The sequence below is a fragment of the Fusarium keratoplasticum genome, chromosome 11, assembly GCF_025433545.1.
Source record: "Fusarium keratoplasticum isolate Fu6.1 chromosome 11, whole genome shotgun sequence".
Taxonomy (NCBI): Eukaryota; Fungi; Ascomycota; class Sordariomycetes; order Hypocreales; family Nectriaceae; genus Fusarium; species Fusarium keratoplasticum.
In genome coordinates this window covers 135,683-156,434 of record NC_070539.1, presented here as the reverse complement: position 1 = coordinate 156,434, position 20,752 = coordinate 135,683, and the positions used below count along the sequence as shown (strand labels likewise).

At 50.0% G+C, this 20,752-nt stretch overlaps 7 protein-coding genes and 1 pseudogene across 8 annotated transcripts, besides 1 other annotated feature; 3 read left to right on the top strand and 5 right to left on the bottom strand.

The window, feature by feature from the left end:
- Positions 1-906: 906 nt before the first annotated feature.
- Positions 907-1,927, top strand: NCS57_01285700 (Methyltransf-11 domain-containing protein; the record flags this gene model as incomplete). Its single annotated transcript, XM_053062515.1, has 3 exons — positions 907-1,269; positions 1,320-1,407; positions 1,467-1,927. 3 exons carry the CDS (start codon positions 907-909, stop codon positions 1,925-1,927), a joined length of 912 nt encoding a protein of 303 aa, XP_052907410.1.
- A 254-nt stretch (positions 1,928-2,181) lies between these two features.
- NCS57_01285600 (Laccase 2) lies at positions 2,182-4,471 on the bottom strand (the record flags this gene model as incomplete). The annotated part of the gene is made up of 7 exons (XM_053062514.1): positions 2,182-2,559; positions 2,627-2,895; positions 2,954-3,241; positions 3,289-3,433; positions 3,493-3,545; positions 3,593-4,094; positions 4,151-4,471. The coding sequence occupies 7 exons, from the start codon at positions 4,469-4,471 to the stop codon at positions 2,182-2,184; spliced, it is 1,956 nt and encodes a 651-aa protein (XP_052907409.1).
- Positions 4,472-6,225: 1,754 nt separating this feature from the next.
- Positions 6,226-7,821, bottom strand: NCS57_01285500 (Acyl-transf-3 domain-containing protein; the record flags this gene model as incomplete). Its single annotated transcript, XM_053062513.1, has 1 exon — positions 6,226-7,821. Exon 1 carries the CDS (start codon positions 7,744-7,746, stop codon positions 6,226-6,228), a length of 1,521 nt encoding a protein of 506 aa, XP_052907408.1. The 5' UTR covers positions 7,747-7,821.
- Positions 7,822-9,255: 1,434 nt separating this feature from the next.
- Positions 9,256-11,166, bottom strand: NCS57_01285400 (MFS domain-containing protein; the record flags this gene model as incomplete). The annotated part of the gene is made up of 6 exons (XM_053062512.1): positions 9,256-9,498; positions 9,554-9,648; positions 9,704-10,240; positions 10,299-10,608; positions 10,671-10,911; positions 10,970-11,166. 6 exons carry the CDS (start codon positions 11,164-11,166, stop codon positions 9,256-9,258), a joined length of 1,623 nt encoding a protein of 540 aa, XP_052907407.1.
- Positions 11,167-13,020: 1,854 nt separating this feature from the next.
- On the bottom strand, positions 13,021-14,835 carry NCS57_01285300 (HET domain-containing protein; the record flags this gene model as incomplete). The annotated part of the gene is made up of 1 exon (XM_053062511.1): positions 13,021-14,835. The coding sequence occupies one exon, from the start codon at positions 14,833-14,835 to the stop codon at positions 13,021-13,023; it is 1,815 nt and encodes a 604-aa protein (XP_052907406.1).
- Positions 14,836-16,709: 1,874 nt separating this feature from the next.
- NCS57_01285200 lies at positions 16,710-17,946 on the top strand (annotated as a pseudogene). The gene is made up of 3 exons: positions 16,710-16,760; positions 17,010-17,569; positions 17,619-17,946.
- Positions 16,710-17,946: a sequence feature.
- A 515-nt stretch (positions 17,947-18,461) lies between these two features.
- On the top strand, positions 18,462-19,536 carry NCS57_01285100 (uncharacterized protein; the record flags this gene model as incomplete). The annotated part of the gene is made up of 2 exons (XM_053062510.1): positions 18,462-18,701; positions 18,751-19,536. The coding sequence occupies 2 exons, from the start codon at positions 18,462-18,464 to the stop codon at positions 19,534-19,536; spliced, it is 1,026 nt and encodes a 341-aa protein (XP_052907405.1).
- Positions 19,537-19,731: 195 nt separating this feature from the next.
- On the bottom strand, positions 19,732-20,706 carry NCS57_01285000 (Lactamase-B domain-containing protein; the record flags this gene model as incomplete). The annotated part of the gene is made up of 1 exon (XM_053062509.1): positions 19,732-20,706. The coding sequence occupies one exon, from the start codon at positions 20,704-20,706 to the stop codon at positions 19,732-19,734; it is 975 nt and encodes a 324-aa protein (XP_052907404.1).
- Between the last annotated feature and the right edge of the window lie 46 nt (positions 20,707-20,752).

The following is a 20,752-nucleotide window of genomic DNA, read 5'->3' as shown; positions in this document are numbered from 1 at the left end:
ATAGAGCCAAAGATTTTATTTACTTAGACTATAAGACTAATAAAAAAGCTATATTAAAGCGGAAGGCAATTAGGGTAAGGATAAAGATCATATTAGTTAACCTAGGGGAAAAGAGTTAGCTCGGCATAGTACATAGCCGGCCTACGCAACGATTACTAACTAGCAATTATACTACTTACCTCCCTAGCGGGATAGTAAGACCCTCGTAATAAGATAAGATTCTAGCTACTACCGCCTAGCCTTAGATACCTATTGCGGTATTAAAAGAGAGCTAAGACGAGAGGATAAAGAAACGGCAGAAGAGCAGGGATACTTAATCAATTAATCTAGAATAGTTATATAGCGGGCGCGGCGCTAAGTGAGGCGCAGTGGGAATAACACATGAAGTAGGGGGGGATAAGTTTAACGAGGCTTTTGGGACCATGAGGACAGGTATCAAAGCCTCGTGGGGAGCTATAAGTTGGGGAAAATGAGTACTAAGCCGTTTTGGGCCGTTAGGCAATTTCTTATACGTAGAAAAAGGTCAGAGGCCGCGGCCTCTAATCATCATCATCTTCTTCATCGGTCATGACGAGAAAGGGGAGCTTTAGGCTTTCTTCCTCGGCATAATTATCATTGCTATCAATTAATTATTTGCCCTTACTATTTTCTATGTTATTGAGATCACGAGATAGTGCGTGAGATCCCTCTTTTGAAAAGGTCACGAAAGGGAAACGCGAAGATCTGGCTGTGTGGTGTGGTGTGTTCTGTTTCTCCAACAAAGTATTAAAAGTCCCTGCCTGATCTCTCCCCAGTCGTTAGCCAACTCTTCCGTCAAACATCCATAAGCCTTGCGAGGGGCTTGTGATTTCCATCAACTGACCTGTCTAGACCTTCCATCACCAACCTCGGTGAGAACAATACGGCATGGCTGATACCAAGGCTCAGTACGAGCTCCAGCAACGCTACGATGCAGGCTCCCAGTCTCTCGAGGATCCCGAAGTGCAGCATTTGATCAATCAGGCGGATGAAATGATGGGCAAGCCGGCACGCATGCTGATCGCGCAAGCAGGGCTCGGCCCTTCCACCACCACGAGCTTCAATCTTGTTGATCTTGGATGCGGCACAGGTCTAGTCGCCTCTTGTGTCCTTGAATCGGTCCAGTCATCCGTCCTGTCGGAGAGCAAGATCCTCTGCACCGATGTCAATGTGCGGTTTGTTGATATCCTCATGCAACGCGCACAGAGGGACAAGTGGATCAACGTTGACGCGGCCGTCGGCGATGCTCAAGTAAGTTCTCCGATAACGGGTTACAAGTATTGACCATCTAATCGAACTAGAACTCGGGCCTTCCCGAGCACTCATTCAGCCATGTAACCATCAATTTCGCCATGCACATTATTCCTGATCCGGCAGCAGTCCTGCGCGGTAGGTCTTCCAATCTTTTGCTCCTTAGTCGCTCTGATCTCTGACCATATTCATATAAGACACCCTTCGTATCCTTAAACCCGGCGGTGTCCTAGCATTCAGTGTGCCACATGTCGACAACGGCCATGACGGCGGATGGATACCGGATCTTCGGTCAGCGCTCGAGTCTCTCCCCTTCCAGACGCCGTTTCCAGACCCAATGCCGGTAGCTCTTCACGGCAAACCCCAATGGGTAGAGCCAGAAGGTATCAAAGCGGAGCTGGCCGGTCATGGTTTCGTTGATGTCAAGGTGGAAACCATAGAGATGATCCATCCAGTTGCTAATGCCGAGAGCTTTTTGGCCTCATTTTCAATGATGATCAAGTGGATTATCGAAACGTATTGGGGTGCGGAGCAGAAGCAGCAGTATGGAGATGGGTTTAGCAAGACGCTCGTCGAGCACCTTGAGTCGAAACATGGTGGCAAGGGTTGGGATCTCCACTCAATCGCTATTCTTGTCACTGCTCGGACGCCGCAGTAGTTGTACATTAATCACCGACACGATGATGACTGGTGCACAGATTGAGGTATTTATAAATAAGTAACTACCTACTTGAGGAACAACTACTAGGTTGAAATTAATAAAAGGCTTCAAGCCAAGAAGTAAGTATTTCCGCCCGGCTTGTCACACTCTGTTTGTCCGTGTGAAGATGAACTCCAGTTTGCAATGGATCCCGGTAGATAGCCATGCTTCCTTGCCTCTCAGCTCCATTGGTAGGGCAACGATCGTGTTGATCAGACACCTGAATCATCCTGGAATGGACCACTGGCGTTCCAATGGTTCGACGGGTCAGAATACCAGTCGCCCCAGTTCTTGCAAACCCTCGTGGTTTCTCGCAGTCTCTCCTCAGTCATTAACTTCTTCAAGTCCTCCTCACGCTCCATAATCTGCAAGGCCAAACCACTCGAGGCATGCCAGGCAATGTGGCAGTGGAACAGCCAGGAGCCGGGGTTGTCAGCCTTAAAGGCAACAACGAGGTAGCCCCCAGCCGGGATCAATGCAACATCTCGTCGTGGGGGGTTATCAAACTTGAGTGTCACCTCGTTCCTTTCAATGCGTTTGGAGTCGCTGCCTTGGGCGAGGAGAGCAAAGTCGTGGCCGTGGAGATGTAGCTATAAAACGATCAGACCAATGTCACCTCGGAGGTACCAGGGGGCACCGTGATGCATTTGAACTTACAGGATGTGCAACAGGCGCAAAGATCTTCTTCTTTCCTGCCACAGCGGCGTCTGGAGCAGTGATAACAAGGTAGACCCATCCATCTCTGCTGTCTGCAGGCACCACGACGTAGTCCTTGGACCACGGCTCCGTCCTATTGAGCTCAGTAATAGTCGGATTTGAAAAGTCTACCCACAAGGGGTTGTCCCCAAAAGACCACCAAGTAAAGTTGTTTGGGGCAACAGGTCTATCCTCAACATGTTCCAGGCCAATGGTCAAGCCCTGGGATCCTGGATTTTGATGAGTTGCATGTTCTAGTATCAGCTTACCAGGGAGTGGTATACTTACTGTTGTTTAACTCAACCGGTGTAATTTTCCACTCGTGAATGGGCACCAGGTTAGTGTAGTTCTCATCACGGCAGGCCAAACTGTATGGGTCTCTCCAAGTAGTAGGCACATCCATGCTGCTGGCGTTGTACCGAAGGATGCCCTGACGCTCATCCGGCTCGTTTCCAACCTCGAAACCTTTGCATCCATCTGCGGGGACTGTGCGGATCCAATAGTTTCCTTTGTCCGATTCCGGGTAGGTGATGGTGTTGATTGGGTCAGCGTGGAGAACGATGTGGTATCTTTGACCTACTGGATGTCAGCTATGCACTTCCACATCACAACGGTCAACTTACCAATGCCTATGAGGACATGGGTCACATTATAGGGGTGGATAGGGACGAAGTCAGAACTCATAACCTCGAACATGTGGTTGTCAATGCTAAAGACGAAGGTTGTGTCGACGGATGTGTTGATGACACGCAGAATATATTTCTTGCCCTATGAGTACCTGGTTAATACCTTCATATGCCGTGATCGTATCATACAGCTGCACAAACCTTGGTCACAGTCATGTTGAACCGCTCGGTTGGGAAGCTGCCGGCGAAGTTTCCTATGACTTGTGAGCGACAGAGGTACATTTGGCAAACAGAAACTTACCAATTCCATTGATCAGGATACTGTTCATCCTAGGGAAGGTAGGGATGCGCGTCAGTTCTCGCTCCCAATCCTGGAACGCACTTCGATGGTTCCAGTCTGTGATGAGAATCGGGTCTTTTGCCTCGTCGTAGTTGGCTGATGATGGCCCGTGAATGGTTATAGGTCCCGCCAGACCATCGGCGTACTGCAGAGAGTAATGGCTGTGGTACCAGGAGGTTCCGTACTGGAGAGCGCGAAACTCGTAGGTGAATGTGTCGTTTGGAGCGATTGGGCACTGGGTGACGCCATTGACGCCGTCCATCTCCATTGTGTCCTTCTGTCTGAGTCCGTGCCAGTGGATCGTGGTACCGTTGTACTTGAGCTTGTTCGTGACGGTGACTCTGATAGTGTCTCCCCAGCATGCCTGGATCCAGGGGCCGGGGTAGGTTTGGTTGAAGACCTTGCCTTCATGGTTGAGTACGCCGTCTCCGTCAATAATCTTCTTGTCAACCACAAGGTAGTACTATTGACATCGCGGTCAGATAAGAAGCGATGGCCATGGTGATCGGATCTGCTTACTTCTCTCAAGACCCCTGGTGGGGCAATATTCTCATAGTCTGTTGTTATGTTGTATTCTTGCCCAGTGATTTTATTTCTGAGCCAGCATTTGCGGTTGTACTCCGTCGAGCATGACACCCACTCATCTTCAAGATCTGGATACCTGCAAGTGAAATTCTTGACCGTATCTGGGCCATGAGGTGCTGGAAACTTGGGATAGTGAGGAAGGTTTTGGTCAATGGAGAAGATGGGTTGCTGGGAGTCTTCATGTTGGCCGAGCGGTATGGAAAAGAATGTGGCAACGCAAAGGATGAATGCTCTACAAGCCTCGTAGAGCCCCATGTTGGATGGTTTTCAAGGTATTTTCTCTCGAGATGTCTGGACAAGTACGAAGGACTTGAAGGATGAGTAGGAAAGGAGAGAGGCCCCAGATCTTGGGGGCTGTCGTTTCTCCTCTTACATGTTCTCGCAATTGAATTCCCCCCTCACTTGTCTCCGTGTTCAGCTGCGTACGGACAATGTGATAAGCCACACCAAGGTCAAACGTGATGCACATGCCTTAAGGATGTCTTGTTGCGCCTATCAGTAGCAGACAGGTCGAATCCGAGGCACGGATTACAGCCATTTGGTGGAGCTGGTATGAACCTAACTGGAGTTATTGGATGTATGCAAGCCTTCAACGATAGCGCAGTTCGAGCAGACTTTAACCCCTGCCGTCAGCCGCACCGAAACGGGCTCTAGCCCATGCCACTTTTGCCTTTCCCCTCTCCAAGACGAATGCTATTCGTTAACACGCTTCGCGTTATGGGAGCAAGGGATACGTTTTTGTCGAAATTGTTCCAGGCTAGCTAGCCGCGTCGTGCCGTCCCGCGTAGGCAAGCAATACCTCCGCTTACTCGCATCAACAGTCAGCCAGCCTCAGTTCCTCGGGTTGCCAAAGACGGATGGAAGCAGGGGGGGGGAGTGATTGTGTTGCTGCCGAAGGCCGTTGCCGAGCTCCTTACTTAACTCGATACAGCTGACGCGTCGATCTGCAACGGTATTGGAGAGATTGTTGATGTCTATGACGTGAGAATCACTCATATCGGCCTCGGCAGATCTTGGTGGGGTTCTGTTGAAGCCTACACCACGCAGTTTGATGTGGTCAAGCTGATATACGATTTGGCTTTTCTCGAAGGAACACATGAAGGTACTAACATGCCTTGAGCTTGAGAAACGAGGAGGCAGACGGCGGTCACCCGTTAGACCCACGTGGCGTAGGTATAAGAATGTCCCATAGCCCTCAGGGAGCACCGTCACATGCAGAACGACAGAAGGTTATGTGGCAGAGACCGTTTGCGTACAGAAGTATCTTTAGTTCCAAAGGCAATCAATAATAACTTTGAACTGTTCGCTGTGCCGAAACAATCTCTTGCGGCACCAATCTCTAAGTTTCCCACACATGAGGAGAGAAGTCCTACATGTTGTGAGACCTGAAGAACCAAGATACCCTATAAGATCACAGCATGGAAAAACGGCTGGAATGCGGAAATATGACATGCTTTTTTCAACAGCCCATTCTTTCGGAGCCGGCCCCAACCTCCGCGCGAGGCTGACAGAATGTACGCCTCGCCGTAAGATAGAGCACCTGGATTTCGTCCCCCCCCCCCCCCCTGGTTTTCACATTCCTGTCGAAAAGTGAACCTAATTGGAGAGATCTTTATATCCCACCTCCACTCAGAGGTATTATTCCATAGAGATCCCTGGTTTTGACAGGCATGCGAAAACCTGGTGGGGGGGGGGGGGGGGGGGACGAAATCCAGGTGCTTTATCTTACCTATTCCGCACTGAAGAAGGTTTGCCTTCTTTGAGGGACGAAGAAGTGAGTCTGACACACTGAACTCATACAAATTCATAATCACAAAGCCGCCATACCTATTTCACGTTCCCAGAGCTTGGTCAGGAACGAGCTAATTTGCTAATAGAGTGCACACCCCAAGAATCTAACCAGGGAAATCTCAATTGAAAAGAGTAGAAAGAAAAGGAAAATCGTCAAACGAAAGAAATGTCTAGTTCCGCCACGCCAAACCCAAGATGCATAACCCAGATCATTAACATTAAGCAAAACATTTGCCCTCAACCATCTTTGCAAAAGTAACTGAAGGTGCATCCACCAGCCTCCAAAAGATATCGGCAAGCCAGATGAGGATGGGGATGTAAATGGCGATTGCAGACAACCATGCAAATTCCTTCCAGAACCCGGGCTCTGTGCCAGTGAAGTTGTTCCACATGAAATCTATCAGAGGCTTCCCAATCAACTGATTTCCGAGGCCATGTACCAGGTACAGGGCGAACGATATCTTGCCCAGGTACCGGATTGGCCGTGTCTCCAGGACGCCTTGGCATCCCTTGATGAAGCTGATAGCCGAGACAACAGTGGTTGCTCCGATCGATAACCATACATTCACTCCGTAAGCGGGGTTTTTCTTGAAGAAACTCGCCATCCACATCCATCCTGGAGTAGCATCTGCTCCCTTGTTCGGGTACGAAAGAATGTACAGCCCCAAGATCAAGATGAAGATCAGGCCAGCTTTCCTGACCTTACTGCTGGCCCTTCGATACCACGGCATCATACCATGGGCCTTCTCCAGGTCGAGATCTTCAGTCCAGGTTGTTTCTGTTTCGCTGCTGCTGGCGGGCTCAGAGAGCAACAAGAGATTGCTTTCTGCCACGACAATCCCCGCCAGGAACAAGGCCATGGCCCATTGTTCTTTTGCCATGAAGTAGACACATATGGCAGCCACAGTTACCATTCGAACCCAGGCTCTGCACCGCGCAAGGCCCAGGATAGTTACGAATAGGATCATTGATCCGCGGAATTCGATCGGGATTGTCCAAAGGTGTCCGTTGAAGTGAAATCCGCCATTGCTAGTTACCAATGTGAATGGATTCACGATCCGATCAATATCATGTAACAGGGCCTTCGTGTCAGACCGAAATGTTGCCCCTTTGTGTCTCTTTGGTGAGATATTCGATAGGTGGGCCAGGTAATGAAGAAAGAGGGAAGTAAAACTGGGAATGGCCAGTCGCATGCCGCGACGGAAGACTGATGATGACAATCTCTTCAAAAGTGTTCCGTGATCTTGCTTGTGTATGAACTTCAAAGGTGAGAACGACAGGGCATATCCGGAAATGACGAAAAATATGGCCACCATTGCGCGGCCGTGAACAATGAGTCGTATGAAGGGTAGCTGTATAAGCAGACGTTTGTTCTCTCCAGGGCCACCATATGCCCACAGGAGGCCAGGGTGCCCATACATTGTGTGGTGGAAGAGAAAGACGAAGAACGAGGCCACACCGCGAAGACCATCTAGCCAATCGGTACTGATCCGGCTGCTTCCAGCTTGGCGTGTGCCAGATTGGCTTGGCCGTTCTTCCGCAGAGGCATCGTGTTGTAGGAAGCTGGGTATCAAGATTTCCTGAAGCTTGATTGCGGCTACTTTCCAAGGGCTGGGAGGAGGAGGCGGCAGCACGAGGGAATCGAGGCTCGATCGAGAAGAAACGCTGCCGATTGCATTGGTCGCATGGTCAATCTCGATCTCTTGCCGTGGAAGGGCCGTGTATGCTGGCTGGCTCATGATGCCAGACGAGAGAAAGGCCGAAGAAAATTGGAAAAAACCAAGAAACCAAGAAAACCAAGAGTTGCCGAGAATGCGGGTAGGGAGAGGTGCAGGTTTCGGCTGCTGCACCCAAAATACATATATAGTCTACCTTGATCCCCCTGATGATCCTGTGGTATGGCGGCATCGGTTATTTGGAAGTCAGTATCGTGTTAAAACCGAGGCTTTTGCCATCGTGGCTGACTAGATCACCGAGAGGCAAAGCGCCATGTACCCAGATGCCCGATATCTCTCCTATGAGCAGCGCGATAGCAGATTTTCTCAGTACTAAAGTCGCGTTCCAATCTGCCCCTTTGCAATCCAAAAGACTCCCTTGCGATGTTGTGGCCTCCCTTGCGTTCCGACCCAGTTGGCGATGTGAGCTAATCTTGCTTATCCCCTCCCTTACATGGTTAGGACAGCGTTCCCCTCGACTCAATGTCTCACGTCTCCCTTGACAAAAGTATACGTTAAGCATAAGGCTCGTAAGAATAAGCTTATTTCTACATCGTAGGGTTGTGCAATTTCGACGATGCAAGGCAGCAAGTCGACGTGAGATAACCGACAGGTTCAGTGACTCTGTTTGTGGCGAATTGCATGACGAGGGAACGCGTTGCTGTTACCTTGGAAGAGCCCAGTCGGACTGTGCCTGGGCTGCCTCTATCATATCAGTACTAATTGATCCCTTGTGGATAAGGGAATGGGATCCAATTCCTCAGTCTCAGCCTAATTCAATCAATGTCTCTCTTGGACTACCTCCTTGCTGCATTGTTCCATCAGCCAGTATCCTTGCAGAGTTGAAAGAGGCAAGAGTCGAGATTGCGTAGCATCTCTTGGTAGAAGCTAATGATCGTCCACCAGCTCTTTTCTTTGGTAGGAGAGCTGACATCCGGGTTTAAGAACGTTCCAGTCACTGTGGCCTTGAAATGTCTGGTTTCACACTGATACTATCCAGATAGGCTTGTTGGCGTGCGATCGACATGGTTCGGGTTGTTTGTGGCAAAAGCGCTTGTGCGGTTGCTCGTAGGAATTCTAATTGTTCGCCTCGAACTTCTTATAATCGATTTTCAGCTGGCGTTGTTTGGCATCATTCTTGGACCACTCATGTGAGGCCGGGCAAGGTGTGAGTGTTGGTCAGAAAATTCCTGACGGAGGGCTGGTGTTTCAGCGAAGCTAAGTGGTGAGTTCATGGTGAAGCAGACACAGACAAAGATGGCGACAATCTTACAGCATCATAAGCCACTATCCAAAGTTTCGATCCAGTTCATCGTGCTATTTCCAAGTGAGTGTGTGTTGACGATGAAAGACCTTGTCAGTTCCAGGCGAGGCGAGACATGCTGGACTCGATGTTAATGCCAGCCCTGTTTGCTAATCTGGTGTAGTATTAAACCTAATACTATACAAGCATTGTGATATATCCCACCCTTCCATCATTAAGCCACCTTCCCGAGCCTAACGATCTCTTGCCTGTATGTAGGGTTCTGTAGTTTAGTGCTGACCCAAGCGGAGCTGAACACTTCTCTGGTGAGCAGTCTCAGTGGTAGCAAACTTCCAAGCAGGCACACCTCGCTCAAAGAGCTCATCCAGCTCCTCATATGTTCTTCCCTTGGTCTCGGGGAATAGGAGGATCGTGGGAACGAGATAAACAACCGTGATGCCACCGAAGAAGAGACCGATCTTCTGACCCCAACCGGCATTTTGGTTAGACAACATGAGCGGCACCGTATAGTTCTAAAAGAAAGATTAGGAAGAATTCAAGGATAGTGCAAGGATGGCCGAGACTTACAAACAGGACACCACTAGCAGACTGAATAATAGAGGCGAAAGCAGTCGATTTGGCGCGGAAGAGGGGACTCGAGACTTCGACCAAACTAATCCAGCCTATCATATATAGATCAGCAAATGTTTCTGGGTATCAGGTAACACCAAAACATACCAATTGGAGCAAGTGAAACGGCATAGATGAAAGCCCAGAGGGCGCAGAGAGTAACCAAGGCAGCACCTGTGGCCGAATTGGCCTGGAGGAAACCAAGACCACCAACGATGAAGCAGAGGGCACCCATCACGATTCCACCATAGATGACGAGTGTACGACGACCAACCGTATCAACGAGATAAAACGAGGCGATAATACCGGCTACCAGGACGAGTTGAATGATCAGGTTGCCGAGGAAAGGGTCGTCGAGCTTAGCAAGGGCGAAAAAGTATGTCGCGTAGTTGAAGAACAGAGGCGCGCCGACAAAGTTCTGGAAGGTAAATGGCAATGTCGCAATGATGGCTCTCTTGATGTTCAACCAAGTGAAGAATGCTCGCCATTGGTTGTCGGCGTGCGATTTTTGGAGTTCGACCGACTTATCGGTTTCGTACTTGATGACAGCGTATTCGTGGTCAAAGTCGTAGCCTTCGACGTTGCCGATAAGTCTTCGCAAGGCCTTCTTAGCATCTTCAGGTCTATCGTGCATAGCGTACCAGACTGATAACAAGTTAGCTGTTGCAAGTTGTGCGAGGGACCATCGATAGATTGTGCGCACCTGGTGACTCTGGGAGATAGAGCATGGGGATAAGCCAGAGACCACAGAAGACAAACTCGGAGAAAAAGATGTTGCGGAACTTGAGGGGGGTAGTGTCCTTGAGAATCTTAAGACCAATGGCGAGGAAGAGCTGGCCGATAGCAAAGAAGAGCGAGAAACCACCGAGAAGAGCGCCACGGAACTGGGGCAGAGCAGTCTCTGACAGGTAGATCATGATGGAAGAGCTCAGAAGACCCGAGGCAAAACCACCAACCAGTCGAGAACAAAGAATGAGCTCCCAACTCTTTGCGACAAGGGCGAGAACGATAGACTGAAGATTTCAAACGTAAGCATCTGGCTGAGGATGACTAGAGAGGAGAGGGTGTATCGTACTAGGGCGAGGAACACAGTCAAAGCCCACATGTTGAACTTGCGACCGAACCGATCAGCCGTAATCGGAGCGATCAACTGGATAATAATCTGCGACGCAAAGTTCATGGCTTGCCACAGCGAGACGTGGGTAGAGTTGAGGGCTGGGGCACCCGTCTCGGGATCGGTCACGGTAGCGAACTGTTCGATGAAGCCTTCGTTGGCAATGATACTTCCGATAACGGAGTGACCGTAACCGGAGTACCTGTGGGAATGGTTAGCCATTCAAAGTGACAGAGACCAAGGAAGCAAGACTGGCGTACATTGCGCCGATAGATACCATGAGGCCAGTGGCGTAAAGGCGCCAGAACTTCCTCACAGCCTGGGCACGCGTCAAGCCCGCAAAAGCCGAGGTAATTGGCGTTATCTCATCGTTGGCCTTTTCATTCTGGGGGACATCGTCGATGTGGTTGAGCTCGTCGGCATTGGCGACGCTGGACTTGTCGCAGTGGTTGTCCATGCTGTTCCAACGCGTCAAGGGGTAAAGATTGATGAGACAGGTCAAAGGGAATTGAATCCAATCGTGATCGGCTATGAACCTGGATTTGAACCTGGAATCAGACCCCAAGGCAGAGTCCAAGACTCAATCTTCTTATACAACCATGGAAGAAGCTCATCGGTTCCTGACACCATTGTTGATGGATCAGGCGGCTGTCACTACCGACTGTCTGGATCGAGACCACTGATGTGTGGATGCGAGTTTCTCCGAGCTCAAGCTCAATTCTGCTCATGAGGCCCGGAGAAATACAGCATCCCCAGACGGGTCCTGTCATGGGGTATTCTCCGGTCCGTATCTCAAATCTAATTGGTTGTCCGGAGAAACTGACACGGTCAACGTGTCGAAAGTGATAAAGTTGACGCGGTAGTCTCAGAGCTTAACCGTTCCTTTCCCCGCGTTTATCACCCTACTATGTAACGCAATCCCCGGATCACCGCTTCTCCAAGCTCTGACCGTTCAAGCCGTCGTTTCTGGACAAGATGCCGAGGCCAAAACAGCTTCCCGGACCCAACAGGGCGGCTCACTGTGATTTTATCCGGAGAGCCAAATTAGCCGCCATTTCGTAAAGTGGGATAGTGTCTCATGCCATGCTAACCCCAGATCAAGACACATGACCTGGGGAAATACGGAGTTACGCGTAACCGGCTTTGTTTACGTACCTCGTACATCGTTGAAAGATGCCGGGGTCACGCCATCAGATCAGGCCAGTTGGAGAACTTTTCAGCTAGCCGACGTAGATCCGTTTAACCGGTCATAGGAGCCTCTTGAATCCCCGACGCGTCGTCAAAGCCTGCCATGGTGTGGTGCCTGGCATTGGCAGCACCGACACTCGTATGCAGTACACGACTGCTCTGCTAAGTCATGATGCCGTTGTTGAGCAGTGACATTTCCAGAAATAAATTGCTAGAGTCTCTTCATCACCTTTAGCCTTGCTTCTGTCTCGGCGTCCTCCTCATATGTGTGGGATTAGGTGGTGAGCCTGTTAGTCGATAGTTTAGTCGAGACGCGATCGCATGGGACCGTCGGAGAAATCGGTGGATCAAGGAGTCAGGTGTCGAGACGGATAGGCCCCATGCAAATCACGGTAGACTGCGTTGATCCTCAACACAGGTTGCACATCACCTTACAGAGCCACAAAGATAGGACCATAATCCATAATCGCGGGAGCCCATTAGATCGCACGACCATCAACTTCAACGATTGATTTGACATGCCAACTCATTTCATGGTTGCGTCTTCCAGCTTATTTAGTTAAATATTAAAAGCACTGGGAATTCCCTACCCTATACCACTTCGTACGTAAGAGACAAGGGGCGTTTGTATTACAGAGATCTTGCGAGTGAAAGTTAAATTTACAATCATATGAAATATCGATTTATCCCGGAACTCGCCATTTTCCCAAGTCCTAGAGCTATTACCTATGTGGGTAATGCTGCGACTCTTTCCGAGAAGTGCCGTGTTTGTTGTCGCGGCTGTGACCTAGTCAGTGGTGGCGCTCAAGCGATGGCATGTCCAAGCTTATGTAATCTCTAACCCATCGTGGTTTTGTCGTATGTGCCTAAAGAGGATCTCGTGATAGCTTCGTTTCCCAGTTCAGTAGCAACATAATAAAGACGGCTGTTTTCACTCGATTTAGACCTTTATACTCGTGAAAGACTTATAAGAACAACAGGTCTTGGCCCCTTCTTGCTGTAAAATGAATAGTGACGTTGAATACAAGTAATTTATCTCCTACCATTCTGTCAGAAGCAATACTCCCTATAACATAATATCGCCGTCGAAGTAAGTCCAAGTTCGTGTAACATAGACTATGGCTCATCCCAGAATGAGTTCAATATCTTCAAGAGGCTGCTTTTCCCAAACATGTAGAAAGACACGTCCCAGTCCTTTGCGATACGCTATCCCATCAGCCCATTCAACCCACAGGACACTGATAAAGTCGTAGTCCTCTCCATCTTCATAGAAGGCGTGCCCTTTCGAAATCGCGACAACCTGAAATGCCTCTTCTTTGCGTGTTGGTCTGGTGGTGATGCTATCATAATTCTTCACGCTTCTTGCTCGGCTCTTGAGCTGGCGATCATCCGGTAAGCATGACCCGTATGTATACTGTGCCTTAGTCGGCTGGCCCTCTTCGTCCTCCGCATCCATGGTTGAAAAACCTGTAGCCGCGTGCAAGGTGAGATAACCAGCAAACAATCCGTTCTGATCTTTCAGATACATAGGAATAGGGTCGTCTGTAAATTTCTCGGGAGGAGTGCCAGGGTAGTTGTGTTCCCAATCGAGAATCCTAGCGTCTTGTTCTCCATGTAGCACGTTCCCGGACGGCTCCCTCCAAAACAGGCCCTTCTGTGTCCGACAGGACAGGTACCTTCCCCATTGAAAATCGTTCGAGGTTTGGCTCAATTTGATTATTGGAATGGGATACCAAAACTCAGTCTCCGGAGCATCCTCATGTACATAGTAGAAGCTTGGCGTTTCCTCTAGGGGTTTCCAAGGACGGAAGTGCTCATCATCTTTAACCGTAGAGTTGTGGTTTTCCAATCTCGTCCAGCCAGGTGGTAGATCACCCTCCCCCTTATTCAGGAAGCGCTGTCTGTAGTTGAACCCCTCATTCTGATAGGGTATGAGCTTTGGCTCAGATTCCTTCTTGTCTCGAGCGAACCATTGCACCAAGGGCTCTGTCCGGCAACCGTCCGAGTAGAAGCGCATAGTTTTACTGTATCGAATGTAATCGCTTGCCCCGACCCAAGACGAACACTCCACCTCTGTGGCCCAGCCAGCCCAGGACCAGGTCGGTGGGCAATCTCCTTGCGCTTTTGAAGGGACCTTTCGGTAGATCTTGTTGAGAGAACCAGGCCGAGGCCATTGGGTAAAAGGACCCGACTTCCACAGAAGCGCGGCATCGAGAAACATGATCGGAAGGCCTTGGATGAAGCCTCCCAGAAAGATATTGCTGATAGCAGTTGAGAATCCGGCAAAGGCGCTCAATGTGTCCTCTGGAAAGGTGAACTGTCGGGTCCCATAAGTTTCCACCAGCTGGTTCAGCCCTGTGATGTCTGGAAAGGGAGTATTCAACACCTCTTCGCCTATTATCCCCCGTCCAGACCCTAGGAGCCTTGGCTTGTGATCGTAGTCTAGGTCTTCAGTCCAGACCACGGCACCACAGCTCCATTGGACCGAGTCGTCACTGAAAATGAGGCGTCTGGGAGAGAACAAAGCTTCTTGGAAGGTCCAGCCTCGCCGGCACCATGGCATTAGACCTGTTGTATACTCTAGCCTCTCCACGAAACGATAGCCGCCTGCAAACACGGTTCGTAAATGGAGGGAGCGAGGTTTCGAGATATTCCCAAGGCCTCGCAGGCCGTGCCAAGCATCGGCTGCTTGGGCAGAAATTATCGTCAGTTTGGCAGCAGCGTAGATTGACGACATGTTGGTGATCTGGTGGTGCTTGGATGCCCCATCGTCTTGGACAATGCATAGTGCATCAACCCACAAATATCTTTCGCCAAGCAGCTTGACGAGCTCGATCGAGTCGCGAATAGTGCGAGCAACTTGGTCAGCTAGCGGGCCTGTAGAAAGGGCGTGTTCCTTCTGAAGCTCGGTCAAGTTACTTCGCTGCGTCATCAACATCCTCTTGGTGCCCCATATATAGCTCAAAGCAACATATTGGTACTCAGGCTGCACGGGAACCAAGCAGCACTTGTGGGTGTCAACAAACCACACGGCGCGAGAAGCAGGTAGTCTTTCAGAAGCCAGTGTCTGTCCACATTTGGAGTCGTGCGTTGTGCAACACTTGTCCTTCCACTGACGAAGAATAGCTGAGTCAATCCAAGAAGGGTGATTGACGCGTCCGTGTCCGATGTTGTTTCCACCTGCCGACTGTTTGACCAAATTGAAGTGGAATTGGTAGGCGAAGCGAGAATCAAAGATCATACAAAGTCCAGGCTCATCATTGTCAACAACTATCTCGCAGGTCAGGCGAGACCTTTTCGGGAAGAAGCCTTTGAGTAGTTTTGGGTGGATGGTGCAATTTGAAGCGGGAGAAAGCTTCCCGATAGTATGTATGCCGGATGGAAGTTGAGTATAAGAAGGCAATGAACTCAGGCGCTTGATCATCTCGATGCACACATGGCAAACATTCTGACTGGGACCTGCGACGCGCCCTTCGTTAGCACGAGCTGGAAAACATGTTGTATGGAAAAACCTTGCCTATCTGGCCAGGCTTAGGGTTGTTTTCGGGGATGTGATCCGCCATTTCGTTGATCTTGGTTGATATGGCGTGACTACTCTCCGCGCGGAGGCGAGCCTGGCTGCCTTTTCGTAGGAGGAGCAGGTCAAGAGGGTTCATTTTGTGTGGACTGGGGATTTTGGCATAAGCGCCGTCGGATGCCGAATAATTATTTAGATGAACAGAAGTGAGCTGCTGGCTAAGACGCTTTGGCATTTAGCGATAGTCTAACGTGGTCGAAGTGCCTGCCTTCTGCAGGCAGGGCAATGTCATCAATCGGGCTATTGATCATCAGGTTGGGGCTGAGCAGGCTGCGGCTTGAGGCTGATGTGGTGTGCAGGTGTCAAGTAAGATCCAATGAGTTGTCGAGTTTTCAGGCCGTCTCACTCTACTCGTACGATCCTGCTTGTGATCCTGCTGACAGATGGCCGTCATTAATCCTTCGGCAGAAGTGGCAGAGACCAATCCTGCAAGGCGTTTTTAATCGTTGGTCGCTCCTCTGCACAGCTAGGTGATGTCCTGAGGCCTTTAGATAGTAACCCCTGCCACTGTTGAGGAGTACTGGCATATTCGCCAATAGTCCAGGCGGTCGTGCCTTGCAACATTACCAGCTTGGGTAGAGGTACATGTAAAAATGAAGTACCGGCTGTCAGTCAACGGGAGATCGTGTTTAATCTGAGCGGAGCTAACGGTGTGCGGTAAACGTAGGAGAGCAGGCAGATGTACTGGGTGGCATATTAATGATATTATGGGCAACGGAGACGCCATCGACAACAAAACAAAAAAAAAAGTAACAAGGGTAGCAGACGTTGATATACAGTTGGTGTTTGGGCCTTGATTCTTTAGACTTTCGCACTCCGCAGGACCGTGTTTGACTGCTGCAGCCTAACATTTTTGGCGTTCTCAAGGTAAACAATGTCCCAAATACTGTAAAACATTAAGAAATAACTCACTAACACATAAGAGCGACCTTTATAAGACTGATCAATGTCCTTAGTCGCCTGGGCTTCTTTTCTACAACTACAATAGCTGCCCTCTCACTTTCTAGGCTTGAATCACATCGGTATCACCGGCCCTATTCCGTGGGAGCGTGGCTGACAGGGAACTATTGTTTCACGGTTGGCGCTATCGCCGCTATTGAACGCCACTATGGATCCACAGAATTCGGCCCCGAGATACGGATATAAAAAGACACAGCAGTGAGGCCACCAGAAGCACAAAATGAAGATAAATCAACCGTGCAATATGTGGTGCTCTGTGAAATTTCTCACGCACGATGTTTGATATGCTCAGAAATAATGAGATGCTGAAGCTACGGGTCTATTGTGTTCGTTTAATGTGAATATGTGTCGCTGATCTTGTCCATCAAACCCTGGCAGAAGTGGATGCCAAAGACAAACTATTGAATGGAGACTGCCAGATCTAAGCAATTAATGGCCATGCCACGCACGCAAGTGGATGTTCATTTCGGAAATGATTCTATGATCCTTGACACTGATATTGTTTAAATCGGTTTGGTCCCGATCCACGCATCCTGTCACCATTCTCTTCATCCAACTTCTAGACTTGCCCCTAGTGTCCGCCGTTTGCAATGATCTTCTCCAAGGTCTTCATTGCCGTCACGGCTCTGGCCGTCAGTGGCTCGGTCAATGCCAGCCCTTGCCGTCCCAGCTCTGGGGCCTCGTCGTCCACTCTTTTGTCTACTTCTACTGTATCTGCTTCGACTGAAACCACTGCCTCGACTTCGGGCGAATCATCGACCACTGCTACAGTGACGGCCACGACTACCGAATCGTCGACCTTGGCAGAGTCCACTTCCACTGACGCCTCGACTACCGAACTCTCCACGACGACTGCCGAGACCTCGACCACCGCCGAGACTTCCTCGATTGAGACCTCCTCCACCACTATCGAAGTCACTTCAACCACCGCCGAGACTTCGACGACTGCCGAGACCTCCACCGCTGTACAGACCTCCTCGACCACTGCTGAGGCTTCCTCGTCCACAACTTCGGTTTGTGTCGAGCCCACAAACTTTGTCCAAAACCCGTCCTTCGAAAACGGAGACGAGCCATGGCAATTCAGTTCGGGAGCTGGCAGGGACCCATCAAGCAACTCGGATGGCAACTGGGCCCTGTACGTCTCAACCCTCTCAAGCACGATACCTGACTAACAGACAATGTAGCGCCCTCACACTCGAACAAGCGAACGATTTGCAATTTGCTGAGCAGACTATCAGAGGCTTTACTCTTGGTCTCGAGTACAAGTTGACCTATCAGTGGTGGACCCCATATTTTAACACACCAGACGGCTGCTATTTTCATGTCGACGTTACTGGTACAAACCAGCAGGATGACCCTATGCCAAGCCCCAATGACTACTTTGTCGAGGGCCCATCCTTCACATTCACCGCGACGTCCTCGGTACTGACTGTTCAGCTTGGTGTCTACTGCACCTCAGAGTCTTCCTTCTCGGTGAACCTGGACTCTATCGTGATTTTGCCAGTTCAGCCAGTTTGTTCTCGGAATGTGGGAGGAGATTAGGATGGGAGAGACAAGAACAATGGCGGTCGACTTTTGCTAGGAACATTAATACCCAAACTAATAGCTTTATATACCTCTGCAGCTATTTAATATGGTTAATATTGCTTGAACTAAAGGTAATGGTAAAGCTTTCGCTCCAAAGCCCTTTATCATATTGGTCTTCCGAAACACACTGAGAAATGTGATGCTCTTCTAGCATGTAACGGGGTCTCGCTCACTTGCTCATCATGGCATGATTAATCAGAGTGGAAGGGCCAGAAATCGCCTCCGATGGGAGTATTTTCTCCTCCGCACCGCTCAAGTGGATGCTGGGGTAGAAATTGGGCCGTCTTTTTACTCCAACAAGACGGCTCGGTGTCTCGATTGCTTTGCCGAAAATGCTCATCAAGACTGTCAAGAGATCATAAAAGTCTGCCAACATATATGAGGTGTAATAATCTGGCTACTCGGAAACTTACTTTATTGTTTCTCGACGCACCTTCGTCATGACGGATCAACACCACGCGCCGAGCGGCAGCCTAAATGGCATCGACACTAAATCTTTCGGTTTCATCGGGCTCGGGATTATGGGATGGGGCATGGCCAAAAATCTGAGGGCCAAGATACCGACCGACTCGGTGGTCAATGTTTGCGAGATTAACAAACCTCGACTGGATGAGTTCGTATCCTCAACGCCCGGCAAGATCCAGGTCTGCAACAGTCCGCTCGAAGTTGTTCAGAGCAGTGTGAGTGATGATGTAGAATGTGACATCAACTAGCCTAACATGTCTCCAGGATGTGATCATTACCATGCTGCCTCTTGGAGAGCACGTTCTTCAAGTCTTTACAAACCCAAAGAATGGTCTTCTCTCGACGGCTTCTTCTGGGACCAAGACCTTCATCGATTGCTCTACCATTGACGTCAAAACTTCACAGGAAGTGGCCGCCGCGGTGGCAAAGTTTGGCCATGGAGTATTTGCCGACGCTCCTGTATCGGGAGGACAAGGCGGCGCCAACGGAGGCACCCTCACCTTCATGGTGGGCAGTACCCCAGAGGTCTTTGACACAATCAAGCCCATTCTCGAGAAGATGGGCAAGCCGGAAAACATCTTCCACTGTGGTGGCTCCGGTGCTGGACTGGCTACGAAGCTCATCAACAACTACCTCTCCGCCATCAATATGATTGGAGTCTGCGAGGGTATGAACATGGGTCGACTGTACGGACTGGACCCTGTTCTCCTTGCGGGAGTCATCAACAGCTCCACGGGAATGTCGCGGAACAGCCGGGAACAGAACCCAGTGAAGGGTGTTTCGTCTGCAGCATCTTCGGCCACCGACTTTGAGGGTGGCTTCTCTACCGAGCTCTGCCACGGTGTTCTGCAGATGTCGATGGAGCTCAGCGAGCAGCTTGGTGCTAAGAGTATGTTGGCTCCAGTTGTCAGGAGCATGTACGATTGTGCTGTTCAAAACGGCAAGTGCCGTGGAAAGGACTTTAGGAGTATTTACCGGCTCTTTTCAGAGGATGAAGGACAGGAGTTGCCGGTGCCGAGTTCGACTCGGTTTAATGGGAAAAAGGAGTGATAGGTAAAACTAGAGACTTGATTGCTCATGACATTTCATGTCCTTGTGGTGAGTTTTCTTCAATTGAATATTTTTACAAATTGAGGTACAAGTGTGGAAACATGCCCATTAGAGCTGGTGTCTGGTGACTTGTTATTTATGGCTAATTGTAATCTATTCTCTAATCTGGTCTGCGCACCTTCTACTAGGAGCATATCAAAGAGCACCAGGAAAGAACCGACCATCACTCTGCGCTTGTTTTTCCCAGGCTCCATCGTGTGCAAAAACAACCTCAAGTTCCTTCATATCTCCAGGATCTCGAATCGTCTCTCTAATAACGCGAAGAGTCTTCTCAGCCTGAGCCTTATCCTGATGAATACAGCAGACTACCCCCGGGTATGCCGCGTCGTTCCAAGTCGCCACGTCCTTCTCTCCAGTCAGGAGTCGCCGGTCGTGGCATGAATCTCCGGCCAAGTAGACGTGCTTACCACTCTGCAGTCGGCAGAGGAGGTTAATGTGACCATCAATATGGCCCGGCGCTGAGACGATATGAACACTAGCGTCACCAAAGATGTCCATAGCGGCTTCGAAGTAACCCTTGCGGTGCCAAGGCTGAGAAAAATAGCCGGTCAACCGCTCGGTTTGGGTTGTCAAGGCAGTTTGTTCCTCCAGTGGCGGAGGGGTTGCTGGTAGACCCATTGGCGGTAGCTCTATTGTTCTCTTCATGTCCAGAATGCCCTCCTCGAAATGGTTATGACTCCCGGCAGTGGTCTCTCGCTTGCCGTTGATGAGCTTTGCTGCACCCGGTCCGATGACATATGTTGATTTGGGGTAGTCAGAAGGCGTTCCGACGTGGTCCCAGTGGAGATGGCTGAACATGACGATGTCGATATCGTCTGGCCCTAGACCACCCACAGAGAGCGACTTGATGGTGTCTGGGTCTCCGGAAAGTGGTTGTCGGGTCTGGGCATGCTTGAATATGGGTGCGGCATAGTCCTCGAGCTTCCGCCGTATGCCGAGATCGAATACGATCCTGGTGGATTTTCCCGACTGTTGGTCCGTATGCTGGATCAAGAAAGAGAGAGAGGGGACAGTTGTCCGTGCCGAGGTATCTTCTAGGGGCGTGACAAAGAAACGCTCTGGCAAAGTCAAGTATCCTGCCTGGAGGGCGTGAACCGAGACGAATGACATGATGGGTATCTGCGACAAGAAGCAGAAGCAGAGTCAAGGGAATAAT